This window comes from Syngnathus scovelli, chromosome 15 (assembly GCF_024217435.2).
Source record: "Syngnathus scovelli strain Florida chromosome 15, RoL_Ssco_1.2, whole genome shotgun sequence".
In the NCBI taxonomy this organism is placed as follows: Eukaryota; Metazoa; Chordata; class Actinopteri; order Syngnathiformes; family Syngnathidae; genus Syngnathus; species Syngnathus scovelli.
The window spans coordinates 7,828,819-7,854,362 of record NC_090861.1 but is presented as its reverse complement, the minus strand read 5'-3'; the positions used below and the strand labels follow the sequence as shown (position 1 = coordinate 7,854,362).

General features: G+C 41.1%; 4 protein-coding genes across 5 annotated transcripts; 3 read left to right on the top strand and 1 right to left on the bottom strand.

Moving 5' to 3' along the window:
• The first annotated feature begins 2,709 nt into the window (after nucleotides 1–2,709).
• atf5a (activating transcription factor 5a) lies at nucleotides 2,710–6,924 on the top strand. The gene is made up of 4 exons (XM_049742369.2): nucleotides 2,710–2,969; nucleotides 3,566–3,817; nucleotides 4,002–5,163; nucleotides 5,223–6,924. The coding sequence occupies exons 2-4, from the start codon at nucleotides 3,664–3,666 to the stop codon at nucleotides 5,407–5,409; spliced, it is 1,503 nt and encodes a 500-aa protein (XP_049598326.1). The 5' UTR covers nucleotides 2,710–2,969; nucleotides 3,566–3,663; the 3' UTR covers nucleotides 5,410–6,924.
• Nucleotides 6,925–7,137: 213 nt separating this feature from the next.
• LOC125982119 (forkhead box protein O1-A) lies at nucleotides 7,138–18,408 on the top strand. The gene is made up of 3 exons (XM_049742365.1): nucleotides 7,138–8,206; nucleotides 15,244–15,435; nucleotides 15,657–18,408. The coding sequence occupies exons 1-3, from the start codon at nucleotides 7,685–7,687 to the stop codon at nucleotides 16,770–16,772; spliced, it is 1,830 nt and encodes a 609-aa protein (XP_049598322.1). The 5' UTR covers nucleotides 7,138–7,684; the 3' UTR covers nucleotides 16,773–18,408.
• Nucleotides 18,409–19,399: 991 nt separating this feature from the next.
• si:ch211-215c18.3 (uncharacterized) lies at nucleotides 19,400–22,102 on the bottom strand. Its single transcript, XM_068653231.1, has 4 exons — nucleotides 21,965–22,102; nucleotides 21,496–21,623; nucleotides 20,753–21,100; nucleotides 19,400–20,678 (listed from the first exon to the last, which is right to left on the bottom strand). Exons 2-4 carry the CDS (start codon nucleotides 21,566–21,568, stop codon nucleotides 20,572–20,574), a joined length of 528 nt encoding a protein of 175 aa, XP_068509332.1. The 5' UTR covers nucleotides 21,569–21,623; nucleotides 21,965–22,102; the 3' UTR covers nucleotides 19,400–20,571.
• Nucleotides 22,103–23,610: 1,508 nt separating this feature from the next.
• Nucleotides 23,611–25,392, top strand: thy1 (Thy-1 cell surface antigen). 2 transcript variants are annotated; one of them, XM_068653188.1, is made up of 4 exons: nucleotides 23,611–23,728; nucleotides 24,228–24,271; nucleotides 24,365–24,688; nucleotides 24,758–25,392. In XM_068653188.1, the coding sequence occupies exons 2-4, from the start codon at nucleotides 24,241–24,243 to the stop codon at nucleotides 24,862–24,864; spliced, it is 462 nt and encodes a 153-aa protein (XP_068509289.1). In that variant the 5' UTR covers nucleotides 23,611–23,728; nucleotides 24,228–24,240; the 3' UTR covers nucleotides 24,865–25,392. The 2 variants fall into 2 exon arrangements, with proteins under 2 accessions (XP_068509289.1, XP_068509290.1); XM_068653189.1 differs by having other exon boundaries at nucleotides 23,623–23,728; nucleotides 24,233–24,271.
• Nucleotides 25,393–25,544: the final 152 nt, after the last annotated feature.

The following is a 25,544-nucleotide window of genomic DNA, read 5'->3' as shown; positions in this document are numbered from 1 at the left end:
CGGTACCATGTTTTCATGGTGTGTTCAAAGACTGTCAAAAGTTGAGAACAATAAATTGTGAGCGCGCTGATGATGAAACGGTGGTGTAACCCTCCCTAAATTGCCATACGTGCGCTTGGCATGCAAGCATCCACTCTTCTGACTTCTCCTGCTATCTTACACAACCAACAAAACCTGTGTCTTGCTTATCTCGGGCCAGTTACTCCATGGTTTAAAACACAGGTGTCAAACTCAAGGCGCGGGGCCAGATACGGCCTGCCACATCATTTTATGTGGCCCGCGAAGACAAATTGTGCATCAAATTCATTTGTCATTACTAGAATTGCAAATTGTCTTCACTTTTAATATCTTTTTTTAATATTTGACCAGTTTTTACTCATCTTATTTGTCAGTTTGTTTTGTAGCTTTTACTGTATATAATATGAGGTGCTCATACATTTATTTGGTTGACAGTCATAATGGCCCTCCGAAAGAAGCTATGACTACAATGCGGCCCGCGAAAAAAAATGAGTTTGACACCCCTGGTTTAAAAGATTGCTGAGCAACTATTACACTCACGATGTAGGAAGGAACGATTCCGCAGGTCCTTGATTCCCTCTGCTGTCAGACTCTACAACATGCGTGGCACCTGATAAAATTGTGTTTCGTCTCTACTAGCAGCACTTGTCTTTATCCTTGTCTGTTATTTATCCTTTTTTGAAATTTTGGCGCTCGTATGCGCTGCTGTGACAAGTACATTTCCCCGCTGTGGGATGAATATAGTTCTATCATCATCATCATCATCATTAAATGTATCAGCAAAAAAATAGTTGCTTCTGCATCCTGGAACAAAGCACAAAATGACATGATAAGACTTTTTTTTTGTTTTTAAGATGCTTAAGTGCTGCCATGAACGGCACCTTAGTTTTTTTCTCAAGACGTTAAACAAAACGCAACAACGTGCAAACAGGATATTCTCAGTGGACCAATTAATGCAGACAAGCAAGGCAGTGGGCGATTTCCTAGGAGATTCGGATCTACTACCCATCTAAATCTAGTCTTCATTACGACGCATTTATCTCCATTGCATCAGGTTTCTAGAAATCTCACACTTGATACTACATAGTGGACATAACAGCAGCTCATCTCAAATAAAGTTGGACTTGACTAGAGATTAACATAGACATTGAGGATTGAGTTTTTAGACACTTTGTCTATGATGGTATTTAAGAAGACTTTCCATGAATAATTTAATAGCTAAAACATGGTGTGGACATTCATCAAGGAGAATCTTTATTCAGTCTCCCAATTCCATCTGTATTCAGAAAGCATGCTTTATTCTGTCAAGCCACAGTGGATCATGTGACTTTGTGCAATCAACTCAAGTGAGACAACTCAATTTGCTTAACAGTAATCAATACTCAGACATGGCAGAGTAACTACCAGCTAAATGTGTCATCCTGTCAATGTGACCACTATGCAAATTGCTGCAAAGATGGGAGGGAAAGGCCTATTGGTTTTGGCAAAATGATAATTACACAGAGATGCAACTCAGCAGATGAGATGGTTGGGAGGGGAGGAGCGGAAACAGAGGTGAGGTGGATGACAAACACCATGAAGAGAGAGGAATGCAAATCCCATGGCAACAGCGACCGGAAAACAAGTCTAAAATAGGGGCAGTGTCCACTATTACTATAGCAACAGAAGAAATGGGATCTGCTGAGTGAGCGGGAAAAAAACAAAACAAATAGTACTCACATAACTCTTATGAATGACTTTCACTTTATGTCTAATTATACATCAGCCTTTCAAGGTGCTTTTGATGTTATGAGTATGATGTCAACTGATATTCTTAGCTCAAATTATTGATATTGAAATACAAATGCGAGTAATAACAGTAGATCCATTGCAGCAAATGGCCTGTGATAATAAGTGACAGTGTTATTCATTTTGCTCAGTCGGCCTGTACTCAGTGTTCACTGATTTATTTATTTTATTTTAGGAAAACATCAACAAGTGAAAGCTTTCGGCGGATTAAACATCTCAACCGCCGATTTGTTTACGCGAGCCATGTGCACCCGCTGCACCCAGAAAGATAAAGAAAACAGCACGGTCCTTCTCCCTGCCTACCAGCGACCAATCATAATTCACTTAAGCACCCATCCAACCAATCACGGTGCGGTAGCTTAGCCACGCACGGCCAATAGGCGTTGAGCACGGACCACTGATGCAAGCGAGATGCAACAGCTATCCCACTTCTTACCCATCAACCAGGAGTTGTAGAAGTTTGAAACGATGATGGCTACTTTTAAACGATAACACCAAGCGGCGATAATTAATATGTGGTCTTGGACCAAGCAAGTGGTTGTGTTCTCGCGAGGTTTGTTTCCCGGAAGTGGAGATGAACCTGACGACAACACGCACAGCAACATCATCCGTAGTCGTAATAATAATAATAATAATAATAATAATAATAATAATAATAATAATAATAATAATAATAATAGTATCCCTGCCTTCCAATGACAACGTGAGTGCTGCCATGTACATTTGCCCGACTTCAACACTAAAATGACGTCTCCCTCCATCGTGCAAAATTTTCTGACGTACTAAATGTGGCTGAATATCTTTGCAAATGACTATCATTCAAGTGTTTTTTTTTTTTTTTTTTTTTTTTTTTTGCCCAAAGCCATACGTAATTGGACGGTTGAGTGTGTATGAAACGCGGCGAAGGCGGAAGGATACGCAGCCTGGTAGCGGTGACGTCATTGGTTGCTTGGCGAAATGACCCTGATGGTTTTACACTAAGATGCTGTTGCTCAGTTTACAACCAGATCGCCGCGGTGCAACAACCACTCTACGTCCTTGTCTGCGCCAAGCTGACAGAATGGCTTTTTGAATTTTACAAGAAGTTGTAACCACGAAGACGCCGTGCTTTGCTTTGGCAACGCACCCCCAAGCTCTCTATACTATTTCTCAGCAAGAATGGAGTAAGTAACGCTCACTTTGCCTACTTTGTTATTCTGTAACTTTTTAATGCTATGCTCCTGTCTTGCACACGTCCATTCACGTTGCTTTTTATATAGTTTCCATTGGTTTTAAATTAAGTTCCTGCTTGGGCTGTTTTGATAAGACCATAAAGTACATGTTTTCAATGTAATACACTCAAAGTACAAAACAAAGCATGGCATCATTGTATAAATGTCCTCCTTCTCATTACTTTCATTTTTCATAGTTCTAGCCAATATGGTATCACATGGATGTCATTTAAACAACTGAAATTGTTAAGTGATTAATTTGAAATGACTCACGAGCAGCTTTAATCCAATTTAAAGATCATCTCATTCTTTGTGTGTGTCGTTCACTCGCAAGGAGCCCCCTTGGCAACCATTAGGCCCTCGACTCACAGTTCCCAAGTGGCTCTAGGATGTCATGTGTCAAGTGCATGTTGGTTAAAGAAGCCTGTGGGACAGACCTATTGGCTGTTGTCAAATGTTTATGATTTCTCACCCCCATCCACTTGCATGGTACGTTTTGCACTTGCGCCAGTCTCAACACTTTTTTTCGGTCCTTTGCTCTCCTCTAGGTTTCACTATGCCCACCCAGCCCTGCTCTCCGTGGCCCAGCTGTCAGACCCCACCTGCTCCCAGCACATGCTCGGACTTGGCCTGAACCTAAGTGCCGATGGACAGAATGATGATGGCGACGCCGTCTCCTGTTTGGAAGACGCTTCGTGCGTGCCCGGCAGACCCCCTCGCTCTCTCTCACCCACAGGCTAACCCCAGCCAATCACAGGGGTGCAGGGGGGAGGTGTCAGAGGGGAGTCAGCACTTAATTGGTGAGTTGCACTAGGTGGGCTTTTTTTATATTATGCCACATCTCAGGTGGGCTCGGCACTGCAGCACATCCTTCCTTGCCAGACAGTAACGTGGCTCAAGTAGAACAAGACTTCCTTTGAGCGTAATTTGAGGTATTTTTATGCAATATTTGCATTGCTATATATTTGTGGGATTTGTCAACAGGTGATGTTCTCACCGACTGGATGACGGAAGAAGTGGACTTCTCCTCGTACCTCCCGAACCCTCCCTCCCCTCCTTCCTCCACAAACGCCTCCCTTCCCCCGTCACCCCTTCGCAATGACATCCAGGTGCCCTCCGACTTAGAGGTCATGACCTCTCTGCTGCAAGAGGAACTAGCCCAACTGGAAGACTACTTCCTGTCCGAGCCACTGCCGGAGAAAGGTCTCAGGCTGGGGAAATGCGACCGGGGTCCGCTGATGACGGGCCCTCAACCGTTCAATCAGCTGCCCTATGCGTCGTACTCCGCACCCACCTCATCGGAAACCAGCCCGTTTCTTCTAAGCCTGGCAAACGGAGAACTGGACTTGCTCGGCGTATGCGCGGGGCCGGTAGGGCGGTCCAAAATTCCCAGGCACACGCCATATAGCTGCGGTCGCCCCAGCCCGTGCGTTAGAAAAAGAATCCCAGACAGTGTGAGATTAAGTGAAAGTTACGACAACAGTGCAAGTTCCAAAGGAATCAACTCAGGTAACCCGTCACTCAGTTACTGTTGCGTGGAAGAGGAGCAGTCAGTGGGGAAAGGCTACTGCCTGGGCAATGCCATCGAGCTCCGAAAATGTGCCATTTTAGCAAAAGAAGAAAGAAACTGCTGCTTCAGTCACAATGCTCTTGGCAACGCAAAGCTCGGTGGTGGATTCCATTTTGGCGCCTCACTTGACGACTCGTCAAAGAAAGAAGATCTGTTGATGTACAGCATGAGGGAGGTGAGCGCCGGCACCGCTAACAGCAGCACGGCTAACAGTGAGGTGCTGAACAGCATCAAGCCTGGCGTGGAGGTGACAAAAGCGACAGTTTCCTGGAAAGCCCAGAGCAGTGAAAGTTGTTATCTTTCGACAACACCCCAGTCTGAGACCTATCATAGCTTCTTCACCGAGCAGGTCAAAGCGGAGAATCTGCAGATAGGGCAGCATGACTTGCACTGCAATTTCCTGGAGGATCCGGGTTCAGAGTGTCTTTTGATGGCAAGGGACAGTCCGAACTTGGAATCTTGCAGATTGAAAGAAGACCACTGTGCTGTGAAATACGAATTTGACGTCATTCCCTCAGAAGTCGGAGGAGAGCGCAAACAGAAGAAGAGGGATCAGAACAAAACGGCTGCTCATAGGTAAACTACAGGTTCATAATTTGCATTATGAAAGTCTTCATGTAATCTTTCATTTGTAGGTATCGGCAAAGAAAAAGGGCAGAGTTAGATTCTCTGGAAGAGCAGCTGCACTGCTTGGAAGGGAGGAACCGTGAGCTGCGCGACAAGGCAGAGTCCGTCGAGCGTGAAATCCAGTACGTCAAAGACCTCCTGATCGAAGTTTACAAAGCCAGAAGCCAAAGGCTAAAGCAGGACACAACAGGATAACCCCAAAGTCCCGCCAAGAAATCAGAACAGGGAAGTTTTTATGTCATTTTGATTGTCCAGGATTGAATGTCACTTTGTTTTGAATCCATCATGCATGAAGCGATGGTGACATTGCTTTCACACTCCATTTCTTGAGGCAGGCAATGCTGTAATGACAATCATTGTGTCATGTGTGAATCTTAAAAAAAACAACTAAAAAATTACTAAAAAAAAAAAAAAAAACTCATTACGCGGGTTAAGATTTTACTAGCCTTACATTGGAATTGATGTCAACAGTAAATCTTTATTTCCCTGTTCGTTTTTAAAAAAAAAAAAAATTGTAGAAAAACTGAATGTTAATTAAATGTGGAACTTGATTACTTCATTTCAAACTTAAAACATTTCTACTGCTCTCTTTTAAATCATATTTGACTTCTTATCAACATTTGAAACTAGGCAAAATGTGTCTCGGAAATTAATTGACCTGAATGCTACCCATTCATAAGCTTAACAAAAATGTAGCATACTTTTTTAATGTTCAATATTAATGCATAGTCCATTTTATTTTATTGTAAATATAGCTTTTAAATTTTAGAGCGCATTAATTGACTTTGGCTTTGATGCAGGCTGCAGCACTACTGAATAATGCTTTAATGCTTTGAGCAGGTGCTTTTTGCCCGTTTTGGTCACACTTAATATTTTCTTGATTCTAATTTGATTTTGTGAAGATATTTTCATATATTTGGCTATCCCCCCCCCCCCATCCATCGTACACAAATTATCCAGTATATTATTACACCTCAGGATATACAATTTGTTATTGAGTAAACCATGGGTAGGTGAGGTTTGTGCAGCAGGGAGACATAGAAAACCTGCAGGACACCGGCCCTTGAGGACCGTAGTTGCCTACCCATGCAAGTAAACCATATTGCCCTTCCTAAATTGCAAAAATATATTCATGCGTCTTCCATGTGACCTTAAAAATATTCCACTTAGCATTTGTTTTTCTAGTTAGTCTAGTTAGAAATGACAACTTTGCTTTTGTTGCATGACCTTATGAAAGAAAAAAAAAATGTAGATTTTGGGATGAATCAGGATTCTTATTAATGCAATATGGTTCATGAGCCTCAGGCTAAATGCACTAATCTGTACATATGTTGAGCGGGTAGCGTGTAATGGTCGTCGCTTTGTAGCAAATTAACTGAGAAAAGCCTCATTAGATGATTTGTTAACGATGCGCCTGACTTTGATTTCCAATTTTCCACTGCTGTTAGAATTCCTAGATTGCTACTACGCATATTTTTCCTATGCATTTATTTGAAGACAATCTTGAATATAAGCTCTGATATTATTTATTCAATTTGCAACACAAAAAAAAATCCCATGTATCCCATGTATGTGTTCCTCCTTTCCAATAAAGTCATGGGATACCTTATTAGATCAAATATGTTCTTATTTGAATTCCATTCATTATAAAATCAGTGTATTTGTCTATCGTTTACTTTTTATGTTAGAAATAAAAGTGTGGCATTCTAAGTCTCGTGTGTTTCTGGTATTGCGCTACTGTGCGTTTGTTTACTTAGTATGTACCACTAGAGAGCAGCACTGGTAAAGGTGTTCAAGTCACAAGCTATGTACATATATATATATATATATATATATATATATATATATATATATATATATATATATATATATATATATATATATATATATATATATATATATATATATATATATAAGAAACGTACCTGATATTCAACCATTCGGTAGCTGTATTAACCAGCAATTAAAGCTAAATCTTAGCAGTAAATTGACAAATAAAATATTCAATGGGAATAGTGTAAAGTCATGCAGACGCATGATTCATTAATGTATAGCCTGAAATTCTTTTACAGTGAGAGGTTTTCCGTTTAAATTTCTCGCTCTTTATGGTTGAAATTGGTTTGTTTGTTATTTTATTGAATTATGTTATTTTTAATGTATTCACAGTCCACTTTATAGAGAACAATACATAAGTCCTCTATTCATTTCGCCAGAGATGCCAGATGACCGAGCATGTGACAGGACGTGAAGGCATCATCGCACCCTTCATGCGGGCTGTTCTTGTCACAGAGCGCCACGCTTGAGAAGTTGAAACCAGTCAAGGGAGGAATACTGTGGACGTCACAGTAGACTTTAAAACAACATAGCTTAGCCCAGTCTACCTTGTCCGAATCCTTTAAAAGCCTTCATTCGCTGTCATTCACGTTAATGCTTGAGTGCATATGTGCCTGAGAGCCGCTTTGACCGTGACATGGCTGAGGCTCCACCGCTCCAAGTAGACCCGGACTTTGAGCCTCTCACGCGGCCGCGCTCTTGCACCTGGCCGCTGCCGGAGCTCGTCGACCCGGCCAGCTCCACCACATCTTCCCCGGCCCCGTCTGTCCAGCACGAGCCGCCAGGAAACGGCGAGTTCCCCCGCAACCTGTGCTTGTTGGAGGAGGACTATGAGGAGGACCTGGAGCACGACTTGCATGTGTCCCACTCTGCACGGGTGCACCTCCACCAGCACCTGCCGCAGCCGCCCCCCCTGCTCGCGTCCCAGCAACAGGTGGTCCCTCATGGCGCGGCGCCCTTGGGTGGCTCCAGCCAGAGGAAGAGCAGCTCGTCCCGTCGCAACGCTTGGGGGAACATGTCATACGCCGACCTCATCACCAGGGCCATCGAGAGCTCACCCGAGAAGAGACTGACCCTGTCTCAGATTTACGACTGGATGGTGAAGAGCGTCCCTTACTTCAAGGATAAAGGAGACAGCAACAGCTCTGCGGGGTGGAAGGTGAGTGGCTGCAAGCAGGGAACAACTGATGATTTATTTATTTATTTACTTTTTAAACATTTTTTATTTGTTCGTTATTTGAGGTGGTGCATCAAACTCACATTTTCACGCCCTATAGTTTTACAAAAATGTCCTAAAGTCAATAGCAAACTACAAAGAGGCACCAGCGGCTCCATCATTATCAAAGCAGTTTGGAAGATAAATGAATGAGTGTACTGTTTCTTATCATTATCAATTAATGATATAATCTAAGAAAATGCGCTGATTATGTGAATGATTTATTAATAATGATCAACAATGATTGTCAGTATGCACGTCTTAATTTCTATAAATCTGGTTCCATTTTCTAATGATCACATCTCTTGGATATCACAATGTCTCAAGATATTTTTAAAATAGGCCTGCTGACTACTCCAGTGACACTTGGGGGGACCTTGTTGGTGACGTTTGCTCTAAATTGCCCCTCACTCACAGTTAGCATGGGAGATGCTCACAATAAGGGCACACTATAAAAAAGGCATCTATCATACAGTATATTGTCCAATTGGTTAGCACATCTGCCTCGCAGTTTTCAGGTTTAAATCTCAACCCCAGCCTGCCTGTAAGGCAACTAAATTCAGCATGCTAATGGAAGTGTACAAAAAGCATCAATTTAACAGGACAAAGATAGTTCCATTAGTTCCTCAGAGACATTCAGTGGAGCCTCATGTTGCCATACCGACTGCTTCCATCAAGATGACCACATGATATGGACATCTTAAATATACATATTGGAATTTTTGTCTGATGTTATGCTCATGTTTTTCAGTGAATGAAATTGTTGAACACTGAAAACTTTGAGGATTTGTTACTGCAGTATACCGCAGACCCCCCTAATTCATTGTGTCAACTCTTCGTGGACGTTATGGTGACATCTGAAAGTATACAGTCTAAGATAATATCTACCCTGAAACTTTTGGGCCAAAGATTGGGTGAACACGCAAAGTGTGCGAATGAAAATGCCCCACAGTGAGAGAAAACCCACCATCAACCTTTTATATTTCAATCCAGTCTCACTTCCTGGAGCCTGTCCATGTCAGGAAATTCCTTCGCAATCAAATATAGTTTCCATTGTTAACCCCTTTAAAGAAAAAAAATCATCACAGTTTGTTTGGGCAGACATTTGCGACTAAATACTATTGCAATATTAAGTCAAAATACAGACATCATGTCCTTATAGTTGACAAAACAGGAGTTGACACCAAAAGTTCAGTGAGTGTTTGGTGAGTCGTGTGTCGGAGGGGAAAGGGGCTGGAAGAGGGGGATGCCGGGAAGAACGTCAAACATCCTCCATTCCTGAGTTATGTGCTCACATCCTTGTGAGTCTGTCTTCTAGAGTTTCCTTAGCGGATGCTACAGCTCAGAGAGAAAGAGAGGGATACTCTTAATTGCATCACTTCCTTCTCTGAACCTCTCTTTTTTTACCCAACTTAGAACAAGCACTTTAGGCCACAGGGTCTAAAGCATGACAACCCCCCCCCCATACCTGCTGCACCTTTAAATGTATATCGGCTTTAAAATTTTACAGTTCACCCACAAACGTAAAAACATATATAGCTTATTGGTCTTATCAAATAGCACCTTCTGATTATTGCCAAAACATTCATGACATTCTTCTGAGACTTTAAGAAGCTTAACTGCAGAAAGTCCTGCCGCAAATACAAGCTTTAGTTTAATATGACATGTAAAAAAAAAAAAGCACCTAGTATTATTGTAAAAACTTGACATTTGCAATTTCTACTGAAATTACGTGTGTTGGGCAAATTGGTTTTAATATGTTTTTGAATTTTAAATACAAACAATGTGAATCTGTTATTTTGAATGCCCCAAATGGAAATGAATGGGTAATTATTGGTTAAAATTTTGAAAAATAAAATCCACAAGGGGCGAATATGTTATTGGAATAATGTGAATGGGATGGATTATGTGGAAGTAGTTGCATGTCAAAATAATGGGCCAAGAAAATAGGAATAACCTAGTATAATTACCTGACTAATGTCATCTTCATAAAAGAAAACTAGTAGTTTAAGCTACATTATTAATTTCAAGTCAAAAGCTCTCCACTTAACCGCTCTATTGTTGGCTCACTCACTGGGCCTTGGAACTGCTGTTAATGGTTATTTTTACACTTTCCTGTTAAAAAAAAAAAACACGGCAGTCCCCCCTACAATGAACTATGACGCATTTCCTGGCAAGTGGATGGAAAACAGTGCCATGTGTTAACATCCCCGCCCGGCAAAACACGAGGCTCCGGTTTGGAAAAAAGAGGAGGAGGAACTGTACATGTTTTGTGAATTTCATTTGACTCTGAGCCATTTTATTCCATTTAAACATTTCTTACTGTTGTGCTTTCCGATATTTATTTTGATTTAAGTAGCCACATGCTTGAGCATCCCTCTGAGTAATGACAGATAGAGTGCAGGCAGCCACTTCCTGGTAGGTGGAGGGCGTTGAGTTTGTTTCTGCGGCTCCGCCTATAAGCGACCTGAGGTGGGTGGAGAGAAGGACCAGCGCAATACCGCTGCTTCTTAAGCGCTACTTTCTCCAACTTTAGCGCTATCTCAAGATGTCTTTTGTATACCATAGAAGGCCACTCGCTTGGAATGGGAGGGGCCGTGGTACCCCCTTGGGATGTCCCCGGGTTAGAGAATAGCTGTGCGCTACCCGGCCTAACCACAGTGTCACTACGGCTATTGTTTCCTCAAGTAAGGGGGCGAGAAGCCCCCTGAGTTTCGCTGGCATAGTTTATCCATCCATCCATCCATCCATCCATCCATCCATCCATCCATCCATCCATCCATCCATCCATCCATCCATCCATCCATCCATCCATCCATCCATCCATCCATCCATCCATCCATCCATCCATCCATCCATCCATCCATCCATCCATCCATCCATCCATCCATCCATCCATCCATCCATTTTGTATACTCCTCATTAGTTGTGGCTGAGTCGGTGCCTATCTCAGTCGACGTTTGGTGATGGTTGCCAGCCAAGTCCTGGGCACATAAACTAACACAAATAGTTGTCTACAATCAAACTAACCAAACCAACCAAAACAAAGTAGTCCAAACAAATGCAGAGGTTCATTGATGATGAGAAAGCGACCTGACCTCAAACAGGTGAACCCATTAACCAAAACCAGTTTCTGTTGTCAATAGGCCAAATGGTCTCCCTGTTTATATTTTCATGACCAAAAATAAGAAGAGCTGTTGCATTTTGAGTTACTTTGATTTTTTTTTTTTTTTTTTTTTAATCATGCGAACAGAAACCAAAGCATGGCATACGCTTAGTTCTTAGTCCCTTAATTTCTGTGCAAGTCGTGCGAACTGACGTCTTCTTGTGGCATGTGTGGGCAACAGTGGAACTCCTGGCACTTTTTAAATAGATTTTCAAAGCTCGTTGTGACATCTCGGCTGGTAAAAATACCACGATATAAAAACAGACTACGAGGGTCTGTAATGTTTAAGTTTTTGAAGTTTCTTGTAAAATATACATCGTAAACATTGTGCAACTGAATTGCAACCTCTTTGGTATGATTTTCTCTGGATCTTATTTGCACATTCGGAACTCATTCAAAGATTATTTTATGGGGAAAAAAACCCCATCTTATTTGACCTCAGTTCAAATATTTTTCTGTGTTAATGATGATTCTATCAATACAACACATTTTTGGCCTCGGACTTTCCGGGACACGGTTCTGATGAGAGATGAGATATAAAGTGACACATTGAGTAACTGTCAGCCAATTGTCTTGGGACTCACAAGGTTAAAAGAGGAGAGGCCCGCCTGGGAATTTAAGAGGCCCGAAGAGTTTAAAGTAACCCCATGAAGAAAGGGAGGCTCAGGGCAGGGGCCTTTTTTTTTTTTTTTTTCTAAGAATGATTCTGGCTTGAGGGAACCACTCAGCTGACTCAGAGGCCTGCATACAGTCTGCTGTCTACCCATGTGTGCGTCTGTGGAATCCTTGGCATGTGCGCCACCGCATTGTCCGCCAGCCTGGACTGAACAATAATATCCCCTCCCACCTTGCATCTTATATTCACATAAAGAACTTTGCTTAAAACCATTATGCAAAAAAGAAGCCACCACATGAGGTGCTCGTAAAGAGTAAGTGAAATCTAAATGAATGAAGGGGCTGTTTAGAAAAGTTAGGAAGGAACCCAAGCATTTGTTTCGCAAAATTATGAATTCTGCAAAACCTTTTGAACAAAGTGTAAACACTTGGTGTGCTTTTTGACTTGAGTACTCCTTTTTATAATCAATTTTTTGCTCTGTTGCCATGTAAATGTACTTTGCCTCAATTGGCCCATGTGTTATTGCACCTCTTTCTCTTCTTAGTATTACTTTGATGTGGTGGATGAAGTGAGCAGCCCTGGAGCGTGATGCTTTATGTCAATGCTTTGTGTATGCACGCGGTCCTTAACAGATGAGATGTTCTTCATTTTCATCTGCAGGTTGCATTCTTTGAATAAATAAATAGATACATAGATTAAATAAATCATTCAGCATCTATCTTTTTTTTTTTTTTTTATCCATATCAAAATTGCAGGTCAGTTGAAACCTATCACAGTTGAATTTACGCAAGAGGGCCACTCGAGACTGGTCACAAGGGCAAGAATGAAAATTATAATTACGACCATCTGTAATTGGGTCTCTATGTGCAGCACCTGTACAGACTGCACGCGGGTCCAATTTCACTCTGGCTGCACCTGACCCCGCAGACCAGGCCCTGTTTGTTTGCTCATCCTGTAACGGTTACTGCAAGCTTCATGCTTGACTGCACAAGGAGCAGCAGCTGCTTCAATGAGATTGTTTTCACGTCCAGTGGGAGGGACCTGAAGCTTTTTTGGATATATATTAACGCACTAACAAATACATTTCAAAACAGCTGTTTTGTGCTCGGTGGAAGTAATAACAAAATGAGTTTTTTTTTTTTTTTTTACACAGCAATAGTATGATATGACTACTACTAATATACGGATCACGGCTCAAATTGCTCAGTAGGGGTTGTCACTCAGCATTTCTCACGTTCAAGCCTCCCTAATCTGGCCCTGGGAATTTACCTTGGTGCCTATAAAGAGGTCAAATCAAGTTAATCAATTTATGAATGGCTCGCATTCAGATGACGTTGTCACGCAGCCTCAGGTATTTAAATGCATGGCTTCAGGGTGTGGGCCATAGCTGAGTGATTTTAAAAAGACGAGCTGTGACAATGAAACATCCAGGCCACCTTAGGTCGGGCTTTTAGCGGGCTAATGTGTGTGACAGGGGCACCTTCTGAATTAGCGAGGCTGGGGTTGCCTTTTGTTCTCTTTAGGTTGAGGTGAGGTCTGTCTCAGACGAGGATTATCCCAGACTGAGGAGGGAATGCTTCTTCTCAAGGACCAGTCATGCATTTGTGATCTTTTGTTCAAACTAATCAGAGGGTGCAACCATTTGCATATTGCCAGCTATCTTGGTTGTGCTTCTACTTGTTGCTTGCTTTTCGTTTCAGGTTTGTGAGTGAGGCCACGCCACTCAGCTTTAATGGCTTATTTCCTGTTTGCACCCATATTGAGCAAGGAAAAAGTCTTAATCCAAATAAACACAGACAGATTGAATCTTGTTTTCATGCCAGCTCACTCTCTCCATTCCACATTTGCAGGATGTCCTTCACCGGACGACTTTTTACACAAAAGTCAGGCCGAGAAGGGAAGTTGAGTCAGAAAGTAGTTGGTAACATCTGAACCTCCATCCGACCTGTTTGCATGTCTCCGTCAGCGAGGGCCGAGGAGCCTCGTGTGAACTCATTGACCCAGGCCACATAGCAACAACATCTCACCCCCGCACCCTCCTCCCCTCTCATCATGCAAACCCTGTAACCTCCACCCTGCTCTCATTTTTCCGCTAAAATGTTCTCTCATCCTGGCAGGAAAGTAGCTGTAGCTAAGTGTTGAGTGGCGACAATTATCTAAATTAATAGACCGAGTAGTTGTACAGTAAATTTTTTTTTTTTTTTTTTTTTTACTTGGAGGCATGCAGGCATTTTTAACACAGACGTCCACTTCAAACTGACTAATAAAGCATTAAGCAACTTTAATGCAGTTATTAAAAAACAAATCAATAAAATACAGAGTCCAGCTATTGTTTTGATTGTACGTATCATAACTTCCTTGCTTGTTCAGCCCTGATAAATTCTGTGGTTGAGGACATCTGGCACCACCATAACTGTAATGAGCTGCTTTAGTCTCATTGTGGCCACGTAGGGGAACTTCCCCACTCGTCTGTTTCGTTCAGCAGACACGTATTGTCGTATTTATGTCCCGAGAGGCCTCGACTGTACAATACATGTGAGTTGCATGGTAGTGTTTTTTAACTCCTTTTTTTTTCCCCACTCATTTTGAAGATTATGACAGGAGGCGCCGCTGGCTCCCTTTTTAGACCTGTATGGTATCATTAGAGAGAAGTTCAGAAACTATATGAGTCTTTAGGTGTACACAAGGGTAACTAAAAATGGCTGCATACAAAAAATTAGCAATTTGGGGGGAACCAAAAATAATTTGTCTGTCTCTTATTTGCAAGACTGCCCTCTCTGTGGCGATTTTAACTCATTCCCTTACTGATGTTGACCTGTGAGTAAATGACTCCCACTTTTTTTTTTTTTTTTTTTCTCTGCGTGCTTTTCCACTTTGGTAGAGTACTTTCTGCCCCGAGCAGATGGGTGGGATTGAGATGTCCTGATAAAACTCCACTGACATCACGGGAAACATATGATCATCACCTCCCATGAAGAGGGAGGAGAATGGCAACCATAATAAATAACGAGATACTGCAAAGCCCTCAGAGACTGTGTGTGAATGCTGTTAATTGTTGCTAAACCAAATCCCAGAAAAAAATGTATTATTGAAGGTCTTTACAGCTTGTTAAGACAAATTATGTTCCCAAATCGCCGTAAGCAGCATAGGCACACATGGGAGCTATCACTCAAATGATTCGCCCTCTGACCATTCCAGAACTCCATCAGACACAACCTATCACTGCATAGTCGCTTTGTGCGCATTCAGAACGAGGGCACAGGCAAAAGCTCTTGGTGGATGCTGAACCCCGAGGGGGGGAAGAATGGCAAGTCACCTCGACGCAGAGCTGCCTCCATGGACAACAACAGCAAGTTCACCAAAAGCCGAGGAAGAGCCACAAAGAAAAAGGTACAGCACAGTTTATGAACCATGTACGTACTTTATTTTGCGCTTAAGTAGGTACAATAAGATGTTTTGTATGAAACAAAGCTGGCAAATCCCGATTCAGAAAGTAAACTCGCTGCCACAGTTTGGACCTCAAAAATTCAAGAAGCCCTGCCTGATATAAGTTTAAGAAGGCCAGATAGAATGTGTATTTGTGAGTTGTTTGTGTCCCTCCATAAATCCAGATGGCTCTCCAGGATGGCGGGGCGGAAGCAGGAGCAAGCAGTCCTGGTTCCCAGTACTCCAACTGGCTGGGAAGTCCAAGCTCCCACAACAACGAGGACTTTGAGTCCTGGGGTTCCTTCAGAACCCGCGCCAGCTCAGACGCCAGCACACTGAGTGGCCGGCGTTCGCCTTTCCCCTCCGAGCAGGACGACCTCGGGGAACCTGAGGGTCACCTTATGTATCCAGGGGGGAGTAAGATTGCCCCACCCCTCCCCAGCCTTTCTGAAGTGTCTGGACCCATGGGTGGCTCAGAGATGGTCATGGAGAACTTGACGGATAACATGAACCTGATGTTCCCAAAGAACCCCCAAATGGGTTCTGACTCCTCTAATGTCGCCATGCTTCAGGGTGGTCCCTATAACGCCCCCCGACTGCAACAGGACTTCCGAAAGTGCATGTACCCTCAGGCCAGGATCGATTCCATGTCCCCTGTCGCGCTGAATCCGCTGCAAGAGACCAAGCAGGACTATTTGGTTTATGAGAACCAATATATCTGCCCCGCCAACCTCCTTAAAGAGCTGATGTCTTCAGAAGCAGTCACTAGAAGAAACATGATTCCCTTTAAGGATTCACCAATTTCTCACGTTGGGAGGGGCCGTTGTCCAGTGCCCACCTATGACAATCAGAGCCAATTGGTGGCCCATAATGGCACCAAAATGGTCCATCCCGCCCGTCACGTAAATACGCATTCTATTCATAATCAGGGTCCTCCAACCTCACGAGACTTGAATAGCGGCAACTTGATGCCTTTGACCTGTTTGAGCGGTCTCTCAGGGCGCCCTCCTCAAATGACAACCCTGAAGACACACATGCAACTATCTCGCGGGCACCCTGCCTGCACTCATGATGTCACAGCGCCCTACCGCAGCAGCTACAGGGAGCTTCACCCTAATACTCATTACCAGGAGCACTTGCCCAGCGACTTGGACAATATGTCCATTGAGACGTTTGAATGTGACATGGAGTCTGTCCTCCATGACACCCTCATGGATGGCGGGGGGCTGGACTTTAATTTTGACCCTGCGGCCGGGTCTCAAGTTTTCCCCCAGAGGGTCAAGACAACCTCACACAGCTGAAAGTCAGGGTAGCTCTCCCAATCGTTGAAAATGTTTCTCCTCATCCAGAATTGTTACTCTCACTCTGAGACAAAAATATTTTGTGATACTCCTCAAAAGCTAAATTGCATGTCTTCACTTGCCATTTGATGTCTGCCAATGCAATGTACAGGTAAAACACGCTTTATTTGACAACATTTGATGACGTTTTGTCATGTTTTCTGCTCCCAGACAGTTTTATTTTTTCTTCATTTGAGCTGTGGGCTGCTGTACTGTGCATTGTTGCGCTACACTGCATCATTTTGCGAGGTCTTCCTCTTATCTAATTAAGCTACATGAGATTGTCCAAATCCTATATCCAGCTCTCAGCACATTGCAGTTAGTTCTACGCCTCTGCAAACTACAATCACGATAATAAACATTACATACACAGCACTGCATACCTCTACAAAATTGAGACTATTATCATCATTGTATTTTTTGATGTGTGATCATATAGTGAAGGTGATAGTGAAGGTGGCCAGTCAGTCTATATATATGTATAAGTTGAAAGGAAATCCATTTTGACGAAGAGCTTTTATGATACAGTACATACACACATGGGCAAAAGTTTTGGTGGTCTCAATTTTCAATGATTCTTATGAAATTATTCTGTTAGAGCACAACTGGAAAGCAATGTTCCGTCTTCATGTGTTAATGTTAAATATTATTTTTGTAAGTTTGAAAGTACTAAAGGTTGCCAAAACTTTTGTCCATGGCTATATGTTGTCCATGCAGTCTTATTAATGATTAAAGTGAAGGCAGGATACAGCGCGTTCATTTACAACCATGCATTTGTCGTTTAAAATGATGTGTAAATATGACCTGACAGTACATAGCTGGACCAAATCCCTCCACAACTTTGTGGGGTTTTCCTTGTATTTATGTGAAGACAACAACCTGCAGGGTTTACAAATACATTTCAGGAATTCTTCTGCCATTGTTTTTTTCTGGAATATGTTTTATGTAAAATTAGATGGGTGCTTCTCATTGGAGTTGAGCTAGCACTGCACTGGATTTGTGTAGTAGGTGTGTGTGTGTGTGTGTGTATGTGTGTGTATGTATATATATATATATATGTGTGTGTGTGTGTGTGTGTGTATATGTGTATATATATATATATATATATATATATATATATATACACACATAGCTGTTATGCAATGTTTGTTTTTATCGTATTGAAAAAAAAAAGCCAATTCACTGTGCCTTCACACAGGTGCTGTAAAACCGTTGTACATATTCAGTTCTTAAGTAGTTCATCTCTAATCTGTTTCAGGAATATATCCACATAATGTATGTATGATTTTGTGTTTTTTTTTTTTTTTATCAATTCAAACTATAGCAGTAAGTATGTAAACATTCAATACCTCAAAATATTTTTACCTCTTAAACTTTGAAGGGATTATTTAGCTATTGCTGTAATGTTATTGACTTTTTTTTCTTACATATAGTTTTGTTTGCAGCTAAATATATCTAAAATCATTTTCTTAAGGACCTATCCAGTATATTGTCTCTCTACCTGTTGCATTGCATGTGTTTTTTAGCTGTTAGTTTCTATAGTAAATATTTTCCTGCACAATAAAAACAATAAACTAAAATATATTGTTTTGTAAAATGACTTGTCTGTTTTTTTATACATATATATTTATATATGTGTACTAACTGCAAAGAGGCATACAAACACACACACATACACACACACACACACACACACACATATATATATATATATATATATATATATATATATATATATATATATATATATATATATATATATATATATATATATATATATATATAATATATATGTATGTATATGTATGTATGTGTAACTAGCCATGTAACTGCAAAGAGGCAGAGCCCCAGCATGTTTCCTTAGTGGGAGTTGTTTTCAACTGGACGTCAGGTCATCTCTCTTGCTTGACTGGTTAATTAAGACTATGAGTTGACTCAAAGTGGGTGGTCAAGTGAGTTCAAGGCACTCTCGCTTGTTTGTTGTACTTTGAACCAAAACATGTTGTAGGATGACGAAATTCAGTGGAACCTCTGAGGCCAAGAACAATTGCTGATTTGTCTAAATTTTGAAAGAAATTGAAATGGTCACCATTATAAAAGCTGTATTGACTGCGCAAATTTATTTTAAAGTACCACTTACAAGTGGTACTTTGGTTAATCAACTCCAGGCCAATAACGAAAATGATGAATTTGTGTGGCCTGAAGCCTTTTAAGTATTTACAATATGACCTCAATAACATGACTGAATTCAAACCATTAGCAAACAGCGCTCTCTTCAGGGCAAATGATAGAGGTACAACACGAATCTAAAACAAAACTGCAGATCCAGCTATCCGATTAGGAGATGCGATTAAATTATTGCTGTCTAAATAAAATGGACAGCAAATATTTTTCACAGTTGCTGTTTGGGTTTAATTTTTTTAAATTATTTCCCGAAATGCTATTGCTTCCAATTTGAAGTGGATCATGTAACATGTAATCAATCACGTAACAAGATTAGCAAAGTGCAAAAAAAAAAAAAAAGAGAAATTTTGCTCTCATACAGTGAGTGCCATATCAAAATATGGAAAAAGAAAAACAACACTATGTGTGGATTTACACCTTTATTGCTTTAACTTTGTTATAGCATTTAGTACATACTGTATTTGGTAATACATAGTTAAAGCTGTGTTTAAAAAAAAATACTATCTTGATTAAAAGTGCTTATGTGAAAATAATATAGCATCAAACCTGAAGAATTATAGCAAACACGTTTAAAAAGAAGTCACAAATGGATGAAATTAAGAAATATTCAATCATCTTCCAAACTTTCAAGTAATTTTGTGTACCATTATCTATTTTTTTTGTGCAAGAAGAAGAGCGTATGGGTACTACTGTTTACATTTACACGGCAACATTTTCAGTCAATTTCTGACTGTTAACTGAAATGTAACATATTAAAACTGACATGTTCTGAAGAAAAATTCCATTGTAAAATTTGCATCCTAATGCAAGTTGTTGTTACTACTTTGTTGTTACATAGTTGTGTTACTGATATGACTATAATACGACAAAGCTAAAATGTCTCCAGTATACATTTGAAACAGCATTTAAAATGAAAGGAAAGCTCATAACTTACTTTAAACTGTATTAAGCCCTAACTCAAATTTGTAAGTGTGCAGATACACTCACTGGACACATGATTGGGTACACCTTAAAATCAAATGTGCTTTATCAAAATATCTAATTTTAAAATGATAGATCAAAAGCTATTGGCACTCACTGAGATGTATTTATGTATTTGTTAATTATGTTGGTTTTAGTTTGCAAAAGTGTATACTGTTTGTAACGTTCTATAGATTTTTGATACAGGCATGTCGAATAATGTGGCCAGTAAGTGTATATGCTGAAGGTTAATCCATTTCAATCCATTCCAATCCATAATACATGCAATGTTTGTGTTACTAAACATAATGAGTTCATATCCTAATCGATGATTGTGACATGCTTATAAAAACAAAGCAAATCCTGACCACAAACAAAATGAATGTGGTTTTAAGATAACCTTCGTATAGGATAATTGTCATGTTCACTGGGGCAAAAAATAAAAAAAATAATGATGTTTCTGGAATGAAAGTAAGATCGAAAAAAAAAATCATGTTGCGTCTATAAGGCTCCGGCGATGTATTTTGTTGTGAAATATTCTACATTATGATCATCTCAAATCGATTCAACATTAAAGTGAGCCACAAACCAGGTCGATTGTGCCGTCAGGAAAAGTTCAAGGATTCAAAAGCCCCATTGCCACAGGAAGTGACATCACTATTGACAAAAGCCACGGCGCAGATTCAAACATCACGCTGATTGCTGAGCAGATTGGTAGAAACCCTGCAAGCAGAGCAAAATGTGATATGACATTTAGTTCTATTTGAAAGAGGGGAATTGGCAAGAAGTTGACTCACGGTGATGCACAGCCATGCTGTTCTCCTTCCAACCGGTGCCTTGGTAAACCCTGCACGTGTATGTGTAAGGTTTCTCGTCGGCCATTGGCGCCCAGGTGAGGCGGCAGAGGTTTGGGGCAAACAGGCTGACGTTGCTTCTCCTGCGGTCCTCAATGGACACGTAGATAACGGCGTTGGGGTAGGTGCTGCCCACCAGCCTGCTATCCTGACGATACTCGCAGTAGGGGCCCGGGATCTCGTTGGCGTCGGGAAACTCACAGTCCACCCTGATGTTCCTCTCCAAATAAGTCAGGCATGGAAACATCTGCGGCCCACGCGGAGGGAAAAGAAACGTGTACAAGGAACTCACTAGAGAGACACAGACGGAAGAAGAATGTGGTTCAGTCACAGTTATGCAGTTGGGATTGATTGTCCGATTGAATAAGGTGGAAATAATGTTTTCATTGGAAAGCAGGCTCTTGGGAATGATGTCATCATCATTAGCTACTGATTTCACTCCTTTGCAAACATCCAATCAGCTAAGACTGCATTTGGCAGGAACATAATCAAACAAATGGCACAAATTTATCTTAACGCCAACATCTTTGGACTCACATCTAGTCATGACAACATCATGCAAGTTGATTAAACGTTCTGTTCTTTCACAGCATACATGTTGGGATTCAGTCTTTAAATCTTGTTGCCTTAACAATTCATTGAAATTCACACCCACGTAGCAGAGAAAATTAAATTATAGGACTTACTGTGAGTTTGCTGATGTGTTATTATGATCCTGGTGAAGAGAAGGCATGTTGTGGTGAGCAGGTAAGGCGCCATTTGTGTTCAGTATAGTGCACTGAATTCCAGATCACATCAATAACCTTCACAGGACCTGCAGACAGAGTCCAACATGGGACCTCATGAGACTAGTTCTACAATTGCCTGAATACAACAGTGACAGCAGCAGGAAAAACAACATGCAGCATCATCTTGGCCTTGGAAGAATCCGCTAGCACCAAAAATAGCGGCTCAGCGCAGGCTGCAGATGTGACGACGCCCATGCAGTGACTTTGCACTGCAGCAAAGTACCCAGCTGCATACTCACATACTACAGTGCAGGCTTAAAACCTCCCCCCCCCCTCCTCCAACCCCGTGCGTGCACTTCCCCCAAAAAACAATGCCAGGATATTTCGCAGGATCTCAAAACAGGATTGCACAACTTGAGTGTCCTACCTGCTTCGAGGGACGGGCGCTGCTTCCGAGTTGGATGGATCCGTACGCGCACACAAACGCGCACACGCACAATTGTCTTTATCTTATTGACCCTCTTTCTACCTACTGACAATGATTGATGCAATACTTTGTATTTATAGTGCTTTTATTTGAAGGTATTTGCATAAATGTATCTGCCCACACCACAAAAATGAAATTAAAAGAAATACTGTATTACTAAACATTCCATTTTCAGTGGCGTAATGCCGCAGTTTGACACGAGCGCTCTCTGCTGGATAAATATTGTAATGCAGTCTAAAAGAGTGTGAAGACTGTTTTTGCTAAAGACAATGTGCAAATAGTTAAGATTAATAAGGAAAAAATTACAGCTCTGGAAAAAAAAGTTATGTGACCCGGCAGTGAAATGTTTTTTGTATTTCGACTATTTTTTAGTTCTATCAATGACAATATTTTAACATTATTTAGAAGTTGTATTGTCAGAAGCTTATAGAATGGAAACAAATGATTATATCCATTCAAAAAATATGAAGTTGCGTCCCTCTTGACTGCAATAACAACTATGCAATGTGTGTGCATGAATGTTTATCACTAAGGTGTTTGATGAGGTTATTCCACACCAAACTCATCCAGGCAAAATTGAAGGTAAAATGCTCCAAGAACAAGAAGGAAATTGAAGGCAACTTAGCAAACCAAATATTGGTTGACAGTTCGATCTGTGATTGTAAATGATTTTTTCCACCATTACTTTTAGTCCTTTTTTATGATTAGTCCCTTTACTAACTCAATGGACAAGATTTTTGTGAGTAGTGACATGAATTAACACAATCTAAATTGCATCATACAGTACATTGCAGAACTGCTTTAATTAGCTGCTGGGGTTTGTGTCTTTGAGAGGTCTGCAACACCGCTGCCAATGTCCTTTGAGACTACTTTGGCAAGGGAGGTGTTCAGCAAATGTCCTTGAAGAGATGGATGAGCAGTGTGCACAGAATGTGCCACAGAGGATGTAATGTGTTTAGCGTTAATGTCCTTGATATTTAAAAACAATGTCCACACTGGTTTTAATGCAAATTTTGCACATAAAATATGCAATTTGCAAAAATTGCCGATGGTCGGGGCGTGGGGTGTGCACACCGCCCTCATTAGAGATTTTTATGGCAGTCAATGTCACTGTGCTGAATAATTTCTAGCTGCACCTTTCTTTTATTAGTGTCACACATCAGTTGCTTTAAAAAAAGGCAATGAATTGCCCAAGAGACAAATAACAGCACAGCAGAACAAGTGGATCATAAAAAAAACTCACACTACAAAAGTATAGTGAGGTACAGCACATTTACGGCAGTAGGGAGACAATAGGGTAAATATTTTTTTTGCCATGTCATTTTGTGTCTATGTTGAACAGGTAGAGCTGAATTGCGGGAAAATTATGATGAAGTGTGCATTAAATTATGATTAAATGGCCACAAGAACCTGCTGTACATTTCCCAGCATGAAATGAGGATCTACAGTACAGCCAATGAAGCGTGTCAGCTGATCAACTTCTGTCCTCTGATAAAAGACGGTGTGAGAAAAAAAAATCAATAAATGCCTATGTAATGTTGATAAATGTCCCTTAACTGGAGTGGAGCAGCCCTTTCTCCCCCTCCCTCACTGTCCCCCTCCCTTTTTCTCGCCTGTGTTTCTTCTCGGAGCCGACCTCTACTGTAACAACCCCTGGCATCACTGCAGAGCGCTGAGGAGAGCAATAAAACTGCATCAGACAAGGTGAGGATAATTCATACGCTATTTTTTTTTTTTTGTTTGGCAGAATCTTATTTTGGGTAAAGAACGGACTTTTATGGCATAAATGATTCTGCATGGACTTTTGAATGCAAATTATGATCTGAATGAGTTTGCAATGCTATTTAAAACTACATTCAGAAAAAAATATCAGTCGAATTTATCTACACACTGATTGTTCATTTGTAAGGCTCGCTGATGAGTTTGAAGTTGGCCAATAATCAGAATTTGTAGGTGTGGTTATGAAAAGGAATGCATCACTGTTGGCATGTGTCCAGTGAACTTTCTAGCTCTTCACTGCACAGCATGAGAAGTAAGGCTACAATGCACCTACTTCTTCCAAATAGTGTCACACATTTGTTTTGAAAATAAAGCCCAGCTCATCTTCCCGGAATTCACTCAGCATTATTGGAACGAAAATATTATCAAATGATACGTTTGAAGCTATGCATGTGTACATTAATTTCAGTGTTTTTTTTTCCAGGATAGTTGCAAAAATGTTCTTCCTTACCGCAATTCTTTTATTTGGTAAGGTCATACATGACATCTTTTCTAAACTGAGTGTGTTTCTGTGATAGTTATCTTTTTCTGAATTTGTCATTGCATGTCTTTGCATTGCAGGCTTTGCGACAGCTCAGAAGGTGATTCAAGTATCCTACTGCTCGATAAATGAGAACCACGTCAGGCTGGATTGCAAATATTCGCTTCCCGCTGAGTCACCCGAAGTATTTTGCAAGTACACACAAGGGGAAAGACTCCTGGACACGACCAACCCGGAGGAGGAGCAGCATGCCCCCTACAAGCACAGAGCCAAAGCCCGCATCTTCCCTGGCAACATCTGCCGGCTGCTGTTTAAAAACCTGCCAAATGGCAAGTCCAACTTCACCTGCAACATCAAACTGGCCGACTCAGCAACTGCATCCAAAACCTCGGTGGTGGAGAAAAGTAAGTTTCCATAGCCGTTAACATATCGTTAACATCCCATTCAAAAAATTTTCTCCATTCTTATTGCAGAGCTCCTCCTCCCCTGTTCTGCCTGGAGTGTCCTGTTACAAAGCTGCAGTGGCCTACTCTTGACCTTGATGACACTTCCGATGGTGCTCGAATTTGACTGGCTGTGAACGCCATACCCAAGCTGCTCTGCCCGATCATTAGGTGGCTGTCACTGGACTCTGACTGCACATGCAGCATCAAGTCATATCTAAGCTTAGTGTGCAAAAATACAATTGCATTTACTGTAGCCTCAGCTGAGTTCAAGCACGATCTCAGGAATATAGATGTGAAATGTGATATATTCTGTAGAATTAAATGAATCAGTATAGTGATTCTGTTCTGCATCATGAGAGAATCTTAGCTCAGGAGTGATATAATCAGCTTGCCCTAACCAAGTGATGCAAGACATCCGCCCAACTCAGCCAAACAATAATTAGTCTAAAAGTTATATAGGCTTCAAATGCATGCATAAGGTATGTAGATAAATCAAGAATGTTTACATGATCCTATAGCTGCTGTTACGAGCACATGACGAAAAGTGCTATTGCATGAAACCTGCCATGTTTGGATTTATAATATGTGTACGGTGAAGAGAAGACATGCCAACTACAGTTGGGATTACAAATAATGGTTCATCAATAAAGCAAAGCACAGATGGTTGTCTGACAGTTAATAAGCTAGTTGTTTATACAGGAAGTTTAGTATTGTATCAGTCATGGCGGTGTTTATGGATTATTATATTTTTTTTATCATCCAAAGTATATTACAATGTTTGTTTTGTGTCCATCGTTTACCATAATAATAAATG

Bases quoted from the DNA above. Each gene is read 5' to 3' on its own strand.
- thy1 (XM_068653188.1), top strand. From the start codon at position 24,241: ATGTTCTTCCTTACCGCAATTCTTTTATTTG. The intron at 24,272-24,364 runs GTAAGGTCATAC...TTTGCATTGCAG, and splicing joins TACCGCAATTCTTTTATTTG to GCTTTGCGACAGCTCAGAAG. The intron at 24,689-24,757 runs GTAAGTTTCCAT...TTCTTATTGCAG, and splicing joins AACCTCGGTGGTGGAGAAAA to AGCTCCTCCTCCCCTGTTCT.
- atf5a (XM_049742369.2), top strand. From the start codon at position 3,664: ATGGACAGAATGATGATGGCGACGCCGTCTCCTGTTTGGAAGACGCTT. The intron at 3,818-4,001 runs GTGAGTTGCACT...ATTTGTCAACAG, and splicing joins GGGGAGTCAGCACTTAATTG to GTGATGTTCTCACCGACTGG. The intron at 5,164-5,222 runs GTAAACTACAGG...TTTCATTTGTAG, and splicing joins AACAAAACGGCTGCTCATAG to GTATCGGCAAAGAAAAAGGG.
- si:ch211-215c18.3 (XM_068653231.1), bottom strand. From the start codon at position 21,568: ATGGCGCCTTACCTGCTCACCACAACATGCCTTCTCTTCACCAGGATC. The intron at 21,101-21,495 runs GTAAGTCCTATA...GTGTCTCTCTAG, and splicing joins AACACATCAGCAAACTCACA to TGAGTTCCTTGTACACGTTT. The intron at 20,679-20,752 runs GTGAGTCAACTT...CTCTGCTTGCAG, and splicing joins CAGCATGGCTGTGCATCACC to GGTTTCTACCAATCTGCTCA.
- LOC125982119 (XM_049742365.1), top strand. From the start codon at position 7,685: ATGGCTGAGGCTCCACCGCTCCAAGTAGACCCGGACTTTGAGCCTCTC. The intron at 8,207-15,243 runs GTGAGTGGCTGC...TGACCATTCCAG, and splicing joins ACAGCTCTGCGGGGTGGAAG to AACTCCATCAGACACAACCT. The intron at 15,436-15,656 runs GTACAGCACAGT...CCATAAATCCAG, and splicing joins GAAGAGCCACAAAGAAAAAG to ATGGCTCTCCAGGATGGCGG.